The sequence below is a fragment of the Pseudophryne corroboree genome, chromosome 10 (assembly GCF_028390025.1).
Source record: "Pseudophryne corroboree isolate aPseCor3 chromosome 10, aPseCor3.hap2, whole genome shotgun sequence".
Lineage (NCBI taxonomy): Eukaryota > Metazoa > Chordata > Amphibia > Anura > Myobatrachidae > Pseudophryne > Pseudophryne corroboree.
Window position 1 is genome coordinate 22849815 of NC_086453.1, and position 16934 is coordinate 22866748.

At 45.6% G+C, this 16934-nt stretch overlaps 1 protein-coding gene across 3 annotated transcripts in view; it reads right to left on the reverse strand.

Moving 5' to 3' along the window:
- Positions 1-151: 151 nt before the first annotated feature.
- Positions 152-16934, reverse strand: part of FXYD1 (FXYD domain containing ion transport regulator 1) — a 45772-nt gene continuing 28989 nt past the window's right edge. The window contains exons 3-9 of one of the 3 annotated variants that reach the window (XR_010188521.1): positions 13109-13144; positions 7947-8021; positions 6047-6083; positions 4930-4979; positions 2144-2179; positions 1999-2055; positions 152-828 (exon numbers count right to left, since the gene is read on the reverse strand). Coding sequence is in view for 2 of the 3 variants with exons in the window: in XM_063942219.1 (XP_063798289.1) it covers positions 2157-2179; positions 4930-4979; positions 6047-6083; positions 7947-8021; positions 13109-13144 (221 nt within the window). In the remaining variant the exon portion in view is untranslated. Of the gene's footprint in view, positions 829-1998; positions 2056-2134; positions 2180-4929; positions 4980-6046; positions 6084-7946; positions 8022-13108; positions 13145-16934 lie in introns of all 3 variants that reach the window. The other 2 variants (XM_063942219.1, XM_063942218.1) reach the window with 2 other exon arrangements.

The window sequence follows — 16934 nt, forward strand, 5'->3', positions numbered from 1 at the left end:
CAATCCGTACTGAATGAGGGGCCACAATCGGACGATCGCAGTAAGGATTCATATCGGTCTGTTTTAAAGCTCCCGTCCTGAAATCACAAGTACACCCGCTGCGCCATACGGGCACTAGAAAGCAGAAAAATGACAACTAAGATACAATATGTCCCAAAAGTAAACTTTAATACAATATACTACAGGTCTGTGGCTTATTAGTGAGTGGTTGCATATTTCCTGCATTGAGTTACATTACAGCTTTCTACTAAAAACAACTTTTTTGTCTGACTGATTCAGAGTCGGGGGATTACAGTTTTTTCTTTCTTGTTTTCTATGATGTATATACACGTATAATATGAATATATTATATTTATATATTAATCCAAATCAATATTACTTTTTATGACTTATTATATACATTATGTAACAATCTGGCTTTTAATAAACAGAATCATGCAGAGTGCCGATGACCTAGAAGCTCATTACGGGTTTGCTGTAGAGTCCATTCGGTGACCACTTGAGAAACGCGTGGGGTGAGAGGCAATAAGGAATCCTGCTGAGGCCAAGATCTCCTGCATATGTACAAACATAACCAAGTCACCAATATCCGCTTTGTGGCATAACCTTCCAGATTTGTTGGTAGTCCAGATGCCGTGATATACTCTGAAGGTTTAATCCTTTGCATAACATGGATGGTGATCATGAATTCCTTGCTTCTTGGTCTCAGGTGAGTGGTAGTTTCTTGATCTCAGGTGAGGGTGTTGGGTGAGGGGTACAGGAAGTGGTCCTATTATTATTCTACACGTGCACAAGGCCTTCTCTTAGGGGAATAGCGCAATCAGACATCTGCAATAATTCAATAAAATAGAAATAAAGATTACATTTTTACTACTCTTCATTGCCTTGTCCTAACATGTTCCATTTGAAATGTTGAGTGTTTCCACAAGTATTAACACTCACTTTTACCAGGTAATGAAAAAAGAAATACCAGCACGCACTTTTTTCGAAATGAAAAATGATTATGTAATCTTCATAAAGAATCCATTGCATACAGACCAACAGCTGCAGCCCGACAGCTGTTTCAACCAACACAGAGTGTTTTTTCTTCAGCTGCAATTGAATCTTTATGAAGAATAAATAATCATTTTCCATCTCAAAAAGTGAGTGCTGGTATCTCTTTTTTCATTACCTGGGGAAAGTGAGTGTTAATATTAACCCATTTTTGACCTTGCACCACCATTTTTTTTTTTGTTTGTTATATCTTTCATTAAGTGCTGTTTTTTCCATTTATAGATATATATTTATTTATTTATTTATTTATTTATTTATGTATATATAAACAATTCTTTAAGCAATTCTGTTTTTTAATCCAATATTGATCGGATGATTTGTTACCTAGGACACCGCAAGTTAATAATTCTAAACTATAAAGCTCCTGTTCACAACTCTGTTCCTTATTCTATTTTCATTCTTAATGTCTACAGTTCGAAAGCTTCCTAAACAGCTCCTTACATTGGTCTGTTTTCTGCAAAGGGACAGGACAGAGAGCTAGCGGAACACAGGTATACAAACATTAGGCAATGGGGTATACTGTCAAACAGGGATAAGTGTACATCATACATTATAATCTGAAAATGATAGGGTCAGCAATACAAAGTAGTGAGTGAGGTATATCAGGGGCTTATAGTCACCTAGACAATGGGGGTGATTCAGACCTGGTCGCTGGGCTGCTAACTTTGCTGTCCTGCGTTCAGATAGTCACCGCTACCAGGGGCAGTGTATATTCGCCGTGCAAGTGTGGGATGCTATGTGTATGCTGAGCTGCAAAAATCCAGTGTGTGCAGTCTCTGCGCAGCCCAGGACTAACTCCTCCAGTGCGATCACAACAGGCTGATCGGGGGCCGGAGCAGACGTCACACACCCTCCCTGAAAACGCTTGGACACGCCTGTGTTTTCCCTGACACTCCCAGTAAACGGTCAGTTACCACCCACAAATGGCCTCTTCCGGTCAATCACCTTGCAAACGCCCGTGCGATGTCTGAGTGCCTGATCGTAGCTGGGCTAAATGACCCCCTATGGGCAGATTATCCATAGTCAGAGATTGGGATATGGGGGAAGAACAATTGTCAGAGATTCAGTAATAAACACTCACAGATCTCACCTCCAGCAAAGCCCTATAATCTCCTGCTGGACAAACCTAAAAGAGACATATATAGAACACTGTTAGAAGAATCTGTGCATATAAGGGTAGCTCACATACATACATACACACATACATACATCATATACAGTATACATACTGTACATACATACATACTGTACATAATTTACATACATACATACATACTACATTCATACATACAATATATGTAGTAAAGTCATATTCAATGCCCAGAGGTGTATAGATTTATAATGGGAGGACATCTCAGGTCAACTCTATATTGCAGTGCAAAATATAATGCTACTCAGTCTTTGTGTGATACATGTTGCTTTCACGACATGGAACCCAAATTAGTGTACTGCGTCCCCTCGCATGGCGAAGCGAAGGCAAGGCGCCTCGCTCCACTACTGCTGCACTCACTACAGGTTACCAGTCCCCACTGAAGTCCACATGGATGGTAAAGTACAAAAAAGTTGAATTAAAAAAAAAAATGCTAAAAAATCCAAAAAACACATGTCGACCATGTGTTGTGTCGACCATTGCAATGTCAACCATGGGAACCTGTAGACCTTTTGACCATGTCGACCAATTGGTGTTGACCTATTAAATGTCGACCTATTATCTGGATACCGGTTTATATATTAGGACAGTGTTTGGTGCAAATAAAGCTCTATCTATATACTGACACTGATGTGGAGGAAAGAGAACGACACTTCCATTCCTTCCACCATATACGCCTTCTCTTTCTGACGCTGCTTGATGTTATTATGTTATGCCGCACAGAGGAGTGGAGCCAAAAACGACAATGACCCACAACACTGTATATTTGCGCATGGCTGAGAGGTTTGAGGTGTTTGTGGTTGTATGGAGTAAGTTGTGATGTAATATGGAGTAAGTTGTGATGTAACTGTAAGCAAAGGGACAAGAGGGACCCAGAGACCCACCGTGATAAAGGTCTCGCAATAAGAATCCAAATAATGAGGCCTGGACAGGAGAGATCCAAACATCCACCGGCTGTCCTGTCAGACCATATTCAAGTTGGATAATCTCATTGTCAAGTAGGAAATGAAATTACTGATGCTACGGTGGCTACCTACCCCACTGGTACACCCAATTCCTGGCAAATGTCCTGATATCACATAATCACAATGTGTGTGGCCCCAAAAAACATGAAAGTAGATCACCAATAAGGGTCTCTGTGTGTGCGGTATCTGAGTGCTGAATGGTCAGATCTCACGTGCTTTGACCACCCACATGAGGGCTCAGGTAAAATGACTGTCCTAATGTTCTTCCACCTCCTTAGACACCTCCTTATACTCAATCCAAGGCCTGAATCTAAACCTATCCTCACCTTTCATTCTGGGCCAAACACTACACGAACCTCAGTCCTGCTCCCCACTCACCATGCTGTCTCCTCCTAAGAGGAACCTCATCCACTTGTGGTCGTGCCCTACTCCCAGCAGGAGCTGCTATGGGGACTGGTCTACAGGATTTCAGCGGAGCGTAATAAGTGACACGTGAAGTAACACGCACTGTGCGCTCACCATTGGGTCTCCATCCTAGGCTAGGCCGAAGCTGCAGCCTTAGGGCCAAGTTCAATATGCCTCGTTAATTGAACTGGGGTGAAAAAGGGTGGGAGCCTTCAGCTTTAACTCCTCACGTTATTCAATTACAGCCCCTCAGTTGTTTCTGAGCCAATTCCATGAGTTCTGTGCAGCAAAGACTGTGCAAATGCCATTGGGGGTCTGTGGAATGTGTACTGAGAGTCTGTATACAGGGCCTCAATTGGGGGGGGGGGGGGGGGGGCGAGCAGTGCCATCACAAGGGCACAGAGCCTATGGGGATGGCACCTTCACAATCCCATGGCAACATGGCATCCGACACATCTGATGGAATGGCATCCTGCAGCCTGTATTACTGCCCTTCCAAGTGCTGGTGGCCCTGCCCCCTCATCACTGCATTACATTATGGGGGGGAGACATGGTAGAATATTACCCTGCTACAGTCTATGGCCCTCATTCCGAGTTGATCGCTCGCTGGCTAGTTTTAGCAGCCGTGCAAACGCTATGCCGCCGCCCACTGGGGAGTGTATTTTAGCTTAGCAGAAGTGCGAACGCATGTGCAGCCGAGCTCTAGACTTACTCAGCGCTTGCGATCACTTCAGCCTATTCGTGTCCGGATTTGACGTCACACACCCGCCCAGCGAATGCCCAGCCACGCCTGCGTTTTTCCAGACACTCCCTGAAAACGGTCAGTTGCCACCCAGAAACGGCCCCTTCCTGTCAATCTTCTTGCAGCCGCCAGTGCGAATGAAAACTTCGCTATAACCTGTGCAAAACCACAAAGGGCTTTGTACCCGTACGTTGCGCGTGCGCATTGCGGGGCATACGCATGCGCAGAAATGCCGATTTTTAGCCTGAACGCTGCGCTGCGAACAACGGCAGATAGCGATCAACTCGGAATCACCCCCTATATTGTGTAACCTAACACCAGCCATGGCCCAGGCCTGTTATAAGTGAATATTTGCTGCAATAAATATATATGTGCTCTCAGTAATGACTTTATGAAGCCAAATGAATTTGTCCTAGTGACATAGGAAAATTATTTTCAGAAACAGATGAATGTTAATCTTTAATAAATGGGCGACTGGACCCACTAATAATACCCTTTGCCTTCATTGGAAAGACCTGAGTGGAAGCTTCAGTGTGTGGGTTCTGTCTTTGAACCCATAAGGACATAGATACAGGTAGCTAGTGGTCAGGATCCTGGTATTGGCTCATACATACGTCTAATGGAAGCCCGGATAGATCCTTCCTCTTCTATAGGCTCCCCAGTTCTGTGGAGAGAAAGAGGACGATATTTACAGCACGTCCTAGACATAGTGTGTCCCACCAAGCTAGTCACAGCGGCTACTAAAAATAATCTACTTTCTTTCTCTTCACACTTTACACGTTACAGTTTGTTTTCCCATGTTACACTCTGATTTGTTCTATTTCCTGTAGCACAAATTATTCCCGTAGGCTGAGGTACCCACCAGGATGTTTTTAATCAGATCATTATGTTATATATACAAATACTGTATGTCTGCGCCAATGCCGGACTGGCCGCATAACGGTGTGGCAAGTGACAGAAGGTCAGATGGCCTGATGGGCCGGTCCGGCTGCCTCGAGAGGTGACAGGGTGACGGGTGGTCATGCCCCATTGTCTTCTGCATGTCTAAGGTGAGCGCACTATAAAGGAAGGGTCTGTGGAGGGGTGTCCTGAATGCTGGCACAGGGGCACAATTCTCAATTTTGGGCTTCAACCCTTTCTCAGAACTCTATTTTCAAACATGTTCTGTCTTTAAAAATATGGTGGGGTTTGAGTGGATTGGGGGGTGGGACCTGGGAGGATCATGGGAGGGGCTTATTTCGCACTGATTTCGCATGTTTCAGTAGAGGCATGGCCCTGGGAGGATCATGGGAGGGGCTTATTTTGCACTGATTCCGCATGTCTCAGTAGAGGTATGGCATAGAACCATGTGGGGAAGACTCGTACAGTAAAACAATGTAACACAGCATAGCAGAAGCTATACTTTGGTCTAAAACATAAAATCAAAAAGAAACAAAACAACTCCCCCCCAACAATAAACAAAAATAAACACAGGCAGAACAAGTATGACAGTCCCTATTTTTAAAGGTGCAAAAAAAAATCAGGAAATTTGTCCCAATACATGGTTTGGGGGGTTTGGGGGTGTTGCACCACACTAGTGCAAGCTACGGAAGCTGCTAAGACCTCCAGTATTGGGATGTGTGGATATAATTCGGGTGATGTCCTCCGGTAAGTACTGGACACCGCGGGTGTGGAGGGTGACAGACATGAAACAGGCCGTACAGCTGCAGCATCACATTTACTCATTTTTACCTTTGATGTTGATTGAATTTACAGCGACATTTTCTGCCTGAAAGATGAGCGGAAAAGTGTTAATATGTTAAATGGCTAATGCAGAGACCTCACTGGGATATTTATATTTCTGTGAAGGCAACTACCACTATGGGATCCACGGGATCCCGGCGTCGGTAAGCTGACCGGCGGTCAGGAGACCGCCGGTCTGCCGTACTACACCCATTTATTATTGTCTATTTACTGTATATAGGACCTAGGGGGTCATTCCGAGTTGTTCGCTCGTTATTTTTTTCTCGCAACGGAGCGATTAGTCGCTAATGCGCATGCGCAATGTCCGCAGTGCGACTGCGCCAAGTAAATTTGCTATGCAGGTAGGTATTTTACTCACTGCATTACGAGGTTTTTTCTTCGTTCTGGTGATCGTAATGTGATTGACAGGAAGTGGGTGTTTCTGGGCGGAAACTGGCCGTTTTATGGGAGTGTGTGAAAAAACGCTACCGTTTCTGGAAAAAACGCGGGAGTGGCTGGAGAAACGGAGGAGTGTCTGGGCGAACGCTGGGTGTGTTTGTGACGTCAAACCAGGAACGACAAGCACTGAACTGATCGCACTGGAAGAGTAAGTCTCGAGCTACTCAGAAACTGCACAGAGAAGTCTTTTTCGCAATATTGCGAATCTTTCGTTCGCAATTTTGATAAGCTAAGATTCACTCCCAGTAGGCGGCGGCTTAGCGTGTGCAAAGCTGCTAAAAGCAGCTTGCAAACGAACAACTCAGAATGACCCCCCTAATTCGGGGGGTCATTCTTACCTGATCGTAGCTGTGCTAAATTTAGCACATCTACGATCACTTACACTGACATGCGGGGGGACGCCCAGCACCGGGATAGTCCGCCCCACATGTCAGGTCCGACCCCCCCCCGCACAAGTACAGAAGCATCACACAGCGGAGATGCTTTTGTGCTTGAAGAGTAACTCCCGGCCAGCACAGGTTCTGTGGCTGGCCGGGAGTTACTCGGCGCTGCCCTGGGTTGCAGCGGCTGCGTGTGATGTCATGCAGCCGCTGCGGCCCGCCCCCCGCACGGTCCAACCATGTCTGCGTTGGACGGATCGCCCCCACAAAATGGCGTGCTACCCCCTCCCGCCCAGCGACCGCCTCTACCTGTCAATCAGGCAGAGGCGATCGCTAGGCAACGACAGCCATCGGCTGTCAGCCGCAGCGCAGTTCTGACCTGATCGCTACGCTGCAAAGATCTGCAGCGAGTGATCAGGTCAGAATGACCCCCTCAGACTTGATTGCAACAGCAAACATTTTCTCTAATGGGCAAAACCATGAGCACTGCAGGTGGGGCAGATGTAACATGTGCAGAGAGAGTTATATTTGGGTGGGGTGTGTTCAAACTGATATATAATTGCACTATAACAACAAAGCAGCCAGTATTTACCCTGCACAGAAACAATGTAACCCACCCAAATAGAACTCTCTCTGCACATGTTACATCTGCCCCACCTGCAGTGCATATGGTTTTGCCCATTAGAGAAAGATTTTGCTTTTGCTATCCGGTCTGAATTAGGCCCATAGCACCACATTATACCTACATGATATACAGTAGGGCAGTAATGCTGACCACTGTGTCACTGTGTTGCACAGTAGGAAATGAATCATATTATAAATATCGCTGAAATCTTGTCCCGCGTCCTTGTTGGATAAGCTGCGGTCTCGCAATGTGTACTGTATATAGTGTACAGTATGTGATGTTCTTTCATATAGTATAAGTGTATATTTCAGCCCTCATCACCCCTGGAAGCTATAATGAGGGTGGCTGAGACTATCTCAGCGTTTTCCCGTCGCAGTCTATACTGATAGGGGTTGATGTTTCCATATCCCCCAGCACTGGGTGTATCTAACTAAACACCGCTCACTCAGGATGATAAGAATTCCCAGAATGAAGAGAACTCCGGCAAAGACCAGACCACCGATCCGCAGTGATATGTAATCTGTGGAAATAAGGGAAGGACTCGTCATTCACGTCTACTGTGTGGGGATTACATGGACAGTCATGTAGTACAATGCAGAAACACAATACAACCAATAGGTCATATAGATAATGTAAGTGTATCTGCCGCAATATCAACTGCAAAGGTCACTTAGGACTAAAGGGTATAGTTACTAAAGTGTGGGTTTTAGAAGTGGAGTTGTTGCCCATAGCAACCAATCAGATTCTACTTATCATTTATCTAGCACCTTCTAGAAGATAATAGCTAGAATCTGATTGGTTGCTATTGGCAACATCTCCATTTCTAAACACCTGTACTTTAGTAAATACACGGTATACACGGTATACCCAACATCTACCCGGAGGAGATTGCCAGCGTCACCTGGTCAATCTCCGGCAGGGCAGAACCAAGGGGTTCCACGTGTGACACCCGCCTAGGTAGGTACAGTATCAAGGCGGTATGTCCGACCCCTTTCTACAATACCCAATTCCCAACTGGTGCCCTGGAAAATCGACTTCACACTGCGAAATAATGAACTTTTTATTACACTGGAACGAAGAACCTCAGGAGTCGTTGATCCTGTAATTACTTAAATGCTATTAGTTAAACGGTGTAACTTTCACTCCACTATCGTATCACTAAATAAAACATTTGACATTAGACTGTATACACTACACGCCATTACACAATCAGTACAATTTCAGTTACCTTTGCCCTGCACGGTACCGTGTATAACCCAACTAGTTCACCCTTAAAGTTCAGCTGATCAAGGTGCACGATGGGTACCTTATCCTGTCTAGTTCCACGGTCTATATCTAGAAATGTGGCAAGTCACCTGGTGTCACGGTGAGAGTCGGGGAGGTGAGTAGTAGACTCAGCGTGGAGGTGTAACACCACGGTTCAACAGGGGACTTAATCTGTTGGTTAACGGCTAACCTTATCAGGCAAATCCGAGTACAGAAATTAATTGTTCCCGCCTGGCATGCGGTCCACCCTACGGGTTAGTGCTGATCCTGAGGGAAGATTACTCTGTGCCGGTGAGTCCGTTAGCTTATCCTTGTACCTAGTCTGTAGCCGCTCTTGCTGACTCAAGCCTTGCAGCTGATACTCTGTATTCCTCTTTCTACCGCTGTGCAACTATCCTGTCGCTTTATAACACTGTGGGCGGGATGTACTAAGCGGAAAATGCGGTAAACTCCCTGTTTACCGCATTTTCCTGATGTACTAACCCCCGGCCGGCAGGACAGCGCCGCGGTGGTGTATGCCACGTCCATAGAAGCCTATGGGCTTCTCTCCGCGGCGCTGTGTGAGGGATCCGATCGGATCCCTCCCAGCATGCCCTGCGGCCGCCCCCGTCACCCCGCGCATGCGCAGACTGACTCCTGGGGCCGAATCCCGGAAGTCAGGCTGCCGCTGCGCATCGCGGAGGACAGCTCTTATCGGAAGAGCTGTCCTCCGCAACGCTGATCGCACATGTTAGTACATATGCGATCAGCATCATGGCGATGGGCGGCGATGTACATTAGTACATCCCGCCCTGTGTTAGCTGTGCGTAGAAGGGCTACCGTTTTCCAATAATCCGGTATACTGAAGGAGTATGATGCAGCTGTAACAACTCTTTGCCTCTGTTACGTGGGATGAAGCTATAGCTGTCCCTAGGAGAGTTCTATATGGCCAGTTCAGTACAGGGACCTGGGAGAGAGTTCCTATGCAGCGCTCTATTGCTTGACCATGCCTACTGGTTCAAACTGGTGTTGCACCTGGTGTCGTGGTGTAGGCACAATAGTGACAGGCTGTGCTGCGTGTGGCTTTTACTAACCTAGTCCTGCTGTCTGTTTAGCTCTTTATAGACTTTTACTGAGCGGCTCTCACACACAGCCACTGCCTCTCAGCTGCTCTCAGTAGCACCTCCATTTTCTGACAGGAATTTTCCACTGCCAGAGATGTCCTCCTCTCTCACAGCTACCTCAGACCGTGTCCTGACCAACTGTCCTCCCTCCAACTGTCACTGGTCATGTGACCTGACCCATACCTCCAGAGCTGCTGCCGAGGCTGCTGGGAATTATCTGCCTGTATAATCAAATGTACATACTCTGTAGCGTGCCAAACGTAATACCTCATATAGCAGGGTATTACATATATCCTTCACAATACTACTTTATCTAACCCATTAACTTCATCTCTCTCCTTCACAATATTACCTTCTCTAACCCATTAACTTCATCTCTCTCCTTCACAATACTACCTTCTCTAACCCATTAACATCATCTCTAGCCTTCACAATACTACTTTCTCTAACCCATTAACTTAATCTCTCTCCTTCACAATATTACCTTCTCTAACCCATTATCTTCATCTCTATACTTCACAATACTACCTACTCTAACCCATTAACTTCTTCTCTCTCCTTCACAATATTACCTTCTCTAACCCACTAACTTCTTCTCTCTCCTTCACAATACTACCTACTCTAACCCATTAACTTCATCTCTCTCCTTCACAATACTACCTACTCTAACCCATTAACTTCATATCTCTCCTTCACAATACTACCTTCTCTAACTCATTAACTTCATCTCTCTCCTTCACAATACTACCTTCTCTAACCCATTAACTTCATCTCTATCCTTCACAATACTACCTTCTCTAACCCATTAACTTCATCTCTATCCTTCACAATACTACCTTCTCTAACCCATTAACTTCATCTCTATCCTTCACAATACTACCTTCTCTAACCCATTAACTTCACCTCTATCCTTCACAATACTACCTTCTCTAACCCATTAACTTCATCTCTATCCTTCACAATACCACCTTCTCTAACCCATTAACTTCATCTCTATCCTTAACCATACTACTTTCTCTAACCCATTAACATCATCTCTATCCTTCACAATATTACCTTCTCTAACCCATTAACTTCATCTCTATCCTTCCTAATACTACCTTCTCTAACCCATTAAATTCACCTCTATCCTTCACAATACTACTTTCTCTAACCCATTAACTCCATCTCTCTCCTTCACAATATTACCTTCTCTAACCCATTAACTTCATCTCTATCCTTCACAATACTACCTTCTCTAACCCATTAACTTCATCTCTATCCTTCACAATACTACCTTCTCTAACCCATTAACTTCATCTCTATCCTTCACAATACTACCTCCTCTAACCCATTAACTTCATCTCTAGCCTTCACAATACTACCTTCTCTCTAGGGAGAGATATAGAGGAAAGAAAGAAAGAAAGAAAGAAAGAAAGAAAGAAAGAAAGAAAGAAAGAAAGAAAGAAAGAAAGAAAGAAAGAAAGAAAGAAAGAAAGAGAGAGAGAGAGTGAGGAAGAGAGGGTAGAGATGGAGAGAGAAGGGAGGAGAAAGAAAGCAGAGCAGGGAGATAGATTATAGAGGGGGAGCTATAGTGAGGGAGAGAAAGAGAGAGAGAGAGAGAGCTGGGTTTTATAAGCTAGCAAACCTTAGACGACGTTTGTGAATGAGTTCTCACTAAGGACTATGCGCAGTGTATTTTTATATCAGAGGAACGGCTGCCTCTGGCTGACATTTCCCAGAATGATTTCACAGATGTGGTAAAAACTCTTACAGGCTCCAGTATCAAGAAGAGAATGATTCACGAGATGAACGATAGTCCTAAATATGAGAACTTTGTGCTTGAATTATACAGCTACACACATCCAAATAATGTCATATCTGGCAAAAATAAGTCATGATTTTGTCTTCAGTGTGTGAATTATCCCTGTGAAGCTCTGGGACTTGACATACAAAGGTTAAAAGATAAATCCAGCCAGCGCTAATTTGGTGAGAGTTCAAAAAGTAAAAAACTACAACACTGAGGGGGACATTTACTAAGCAGTGATAAGAGCGGAGAAGTGAGCCAGTGGAGAAGTTGCCCATGGCAACCAATCAGCACTGAAATAACATCTATAATTTGCATACAATAAAATGATACAGAGCTGCTGATTGGTTGATGGTTAAATATCTCCACTGGCTCACTTCTCTGCTCTTATCACTGCTTAGTAAATGTCCCCCTGAATATGTCTTAGCTGGGGTCCGGTGTTCCTCCCAATCCACTGTTGTTCCGGCTGTGCAATTCCGCATTTCTTGGCCATGCATAGTCAAAATGTAATCGTTGTGATGTGTGGTGCAGTGGTTAGCATTCCTGCCTCACAGCGGGTTGGGTATGGGATCCCGACCGCCAGGATATTAACTACATTCCCTCACAGCACTAAGGCCATGACTTCAATGTCAACCAAGGTCCTATATGTGTGGAGTTTGTATGTCCCCTTTGTGCTTATGTGGGTTTCCACTGGGATGTAGTTAAAATGCTGCCAGACGGGATCCTGGCGTCAAAATACCGATGCCTGGAATCCCCAACGTTCTGTTAGTGGGACGCGCTCACGTTCTGCTGCGGGGGGTGGGAGATTAGGTTTAGGCGTTAGAAGGGGGTTTAGGGTTAGGGTGCAAGGACAGAAAGGGGATTGTTAGGCACCGAGGTGGGGGGAGGGGGTTAGGGTAAGGCACTTACAAATGGAGGTTAGGGTTAGGCACAACCGGGGAGGGTTAGGCATCCGCAAGGGAGGGTTAGGGTATTTTCTGGGAGGCTGTCCGGATTTTATTGGAACGGATGATGCTGTCGGTATGCTGATTGGCTACTGACAGAAAAGTGAACCCCACTGTGCATGCTGCAGCTGAATATGGCACATATAATGGGGTGTCCGGAAGTTGAGAGACAGTATAGAGAATAACAAATGACCCTTACTGAACTACAGCCCAATAAAACGTATAGGGGGAGATTTCTGTCGAAGAACCAATCAGACATTACTTTATTAGTTTCTGGAATGTACTAGTAAAATGGCAGAATCTGATTGGCTGCTGTGACGAAAAGCCCCTCGTCTACACAGTGGTCATATATCCCCCCTAACAAGTCATTGTTGCTATACCTGAGTGCCAGTGTCTCTTCTTACCACATAATATAACAATATAACTGCTATATAACCTGTCACAGTCGGAGATTTATTTATTTTTTCATTACTTTTTTTGTAACCAGTTTACACAGCATTATTCTTACCATAGTAGAATGGATCATGTTGATCTGTTTCAGATCCTGAATAAAAAGGAAAACAAAGGCTGTTAATGACGGAATTCTGACAACGATCTTCCGATTGGAAACTCTCACAATTTACTGTATACTTGATTTATCCCCTGATTATATGGTGCTGCATAAATTAAGGATTGATAATCATAATTATGTTTCCAACTGAAATGATTGTATTAAATCTTCTTAGCACAATGGCGGACCCTGCGTTCGCCAGGCCAGTGGACTGCACACTCTATTGGTAGGTGTGCCTCCTGACCCAGGCCATTCTGAGCAAATATTTCTTCCTTATCTTGGAAGAGCTGTGTGGACGGAGAAAGTGTTCAGTTGTATAGAGCAGTTTATGTGCTGTGACCTGAGCATACTGACAGATCTCCTCCTGTCTGGGTGCACTGGGGCGAGTCTGCCTCATGGACAATTAATGGTTCCTTACACAAAAATCAATAAACGGGAGTCAATAGCACTGAATAGAGAATCCGTCCTATATTACAGCAGCACAGAACATACCCACCCCCTTCAGTTCTGACCCATACCACCAGACAGGATGCAGTCAATTTACCTCCAATCAAAATGCAGACGGTCCAAATCCCAACAACAATTGACTGACGGTCAAAATCCTGACAAGGTCAAAATCCCGACATGGACTAAATTCCGACATTTAAAATACCGACAAGGTCAAAATACCGACATGTAAAATGCCGACATGCGTTTTTCATGATTTTTTTCACTGAAACCGACTTGTTCATACTTTACTATCCTAGAGGGGGAATATAATAGTGTGCCGAGTGCAGCGAGCCATGCGGGGATACGCGGTACACTTATATGGTGTCCATGTTGACCTATGTCGACATACACACAAAAAAACAATGAAAAACGCATGTTGGTATTTTTGATCTGTCGGCATTTTACATGTTAGTATTTTGACCTTGTCAGTATTTTAAATGTCGGTATTTTGTCCATGTCGGGATTTTGACCTTGTCGGGATTTCGACCGTCGGGATCTTGATTGGAGGTATTTCATACCGATCCCCACCAGACTGCCAGTGAGATCTCCAGAGATACACTGAATGCAGTAACACATGTAGTCCTATGCAGGAGACCAGTAATCCCAAAGTCCAATTTGCATCTTTGCAATGATCTTGAATTTTAATGGAGAGCAGCAGAAGAGCTGAAGCCATAGGTGCAGGGAGTGCAGCTGCTATGGGGCCCAGAGCTGAGAGGGGCCACCTCCCCTGTTACAGTTACATGTGTCATATACAGGGTGTAGCTACCATAGGTGCAGGCAGTGCAGCTGCTATGGGGCCAGAGCTGATAGGGGCCACCTTCCCTGTCACAGTTACATGTGTTATATACAGGGTGTAGCTACCATAGATGCAGGCAGTGCAGCTGCTATGGGGCCCAGAGCTGAGAGGGGCCACCTTCCCTGTCACAGTTACATGTGTTATATACAGGGTGTAGCTACCGTAGGTGCAGGCAGTGCAGCTGCTATGGGGCCAGAGCTGAGAGGGGCCACCTTCCCTGTCACAGTTACATGTGTTATATACAAGGGTGTAGCTATCATACGTGCAGGGAGTGCAGCAGCTATGGGGCCCAGAGCTGAGAGGGGCCACCTTCCCTGTCACAGTTACATGTGTTATATACAGGGTGTAGCTACCATAGGTGCAGGGAGTGCAGCTGTTATGGGGCCCAGAGCTGAGAGGGGCCACCTTCCCTGTCACAGTTACATGTGTTATATACATTTTTCGCCATTGGGTGATACGTAGGGGTTCTTTCAAACCTTTTCCTTGGGGCCTGCAATAAATCTAGGTATGCCCCTGGACCTGCTCATTGTACTGTGGCATAAAATGAACTGGAGGTCACTATATATCATAATGTGAATTGGGGGTACTGTGCGGCATAATGTGTACTGGCAGCTCTGAAATGTGACATAGGGTGAACTTAAGCACTACTGCGATTCATAAAAGAACTACTGCGATTCATAAAAGAAACTAGGGCACTACTATGGGGCATAACATTAAATAAGGCCCTACTATGGGCCAGAAAATGGACTATGGCACTATTATAGGGCATAAAATGAACAACTGCTGCAGAGAAGTGTCTCTCTAGAATCATTGGGACAGGGGCCCCTTCAAAATCTTGCCATGGGGCCCACAAAGGTCTGGCTACGCCCCTGGCTGAAGCTACTATACGGTAGTTGCCTAGTATGCCAGGCGTTATATCAAACCTTCCCGAGTGATAAAGGTGCTGATTAGTACTGCAGTCCCCCAGTAAAATCTGCCACCCACAGGGACTGCCTAGTTGTGGCAGAGACTTCCCATAGCTAATCACAGCCAGACACGCAGGCCCAGGGGGAAGTGTTTTCTCCCCCTGGGACTGCCAGTCTGCACTGCAATAGCAGAAAGAGCGCTTCACATGGGGAGGCACAGCCCTGCTGTTACGGCAGCCCTTTCTGGCTTCTGTGGGCTGCAGCCGCCGCAGTCTGTAGAGGCCAGCCTTTTTCCTAGCTGTGCCAGCCTTAAGCCCCACCCCTGCTGCCGGCGGACTTAAGCCACACCTCCCAGTGATGTCAGCCATCAATCACCAGGAGTGCAGGGAGCCGAGGAGGAGATCGACGGTAGACAGATCCCCCAGTCTTACAAGTAAGGAGCAACTGCTGCCGACGACACCCCATAACATGCCCATAAGACATTATAAGGCATTCACTTCGGGCCACCTTCCAGACACTACTCAGGAACACCCATCGCTTTGCCATACTATTTCTGATACCGTCTGTCCGATCGCAAAAGCATCTGTGCCCACACTCTGTGTAACGCATGCGCCGCATGTGGCTTATCTGAATTTTCGCACAGTTTCAGCAGAACATTTCATGCTACTGTTCTCTGTTATCATCCTTTATCTGACTACCAGAGCTTGGCTGCAGTCCTGCACTAGGGGGGGGGGGGGTCATTCCGAGTTGATCGCACATAGCAACTTTTTGCAGCCCGTGCGATCAACTAGACGCCGCCTATGGGGGAGTGTTTTTTTGAATCGCAAGGCTGCGATTGCTTGTGCAGCCCTGCTATGCAAAAAAAGTTTTGTGCAGAAGAAGACCAGGGTATGAGTTACTTACCCTGTGCGATGAATCCAGCGTTGATGGTCCCTAAATTGACGTCAGACATCCGCCCTCCAAACACCTGCGTTCGCCGCACCACTCCCAGAAAATGGTCAGTTGATGCCCCGGAACGTCTTCCTCCTGTCAATCTTCTTGCGGTCGCCACTGCGACCGCTTTGTTCGCTAGCGGCGTCGCTGCCCAGCGATGGGCGTTCGCCGTGCAATGATGCCCTGCGCAATGCGGCCACAGTGCATGCGCAGTTCCGAGCCGATCTCACGGCTGAGATGAAGCTCAGCGTGCGATCGGGTCGCAATGACCCCCTAGCTACGGACTGGAAGTCTGCCGTATACAGGAGAGCATGCATCCCCTTCCTCTATCACAAACATGGATCCAACTTATTGACGCATGAAAAGTCCTAGGATTATTCCCATGCTATACTGTACATCTCAGGCTGAAGATAGCAGGTGAAACATTGGCATAATATTTTATTCTTAAAAGAATATATTTATTTTCCATGTTTAAGGATTTTATATACTTTCAATACTAAGTTGTAAGAGTTTATTTTATACTATAGTATATTTTGTATATTTTTTTTGGGGTTGTATTGGTGAGATGAAAGCCTACATCGCATGTGCAAGCCAACTCATATATACTATTATTATTAATCACATTTATACAGTGCCAGTATATTATTATCTCACAATTATA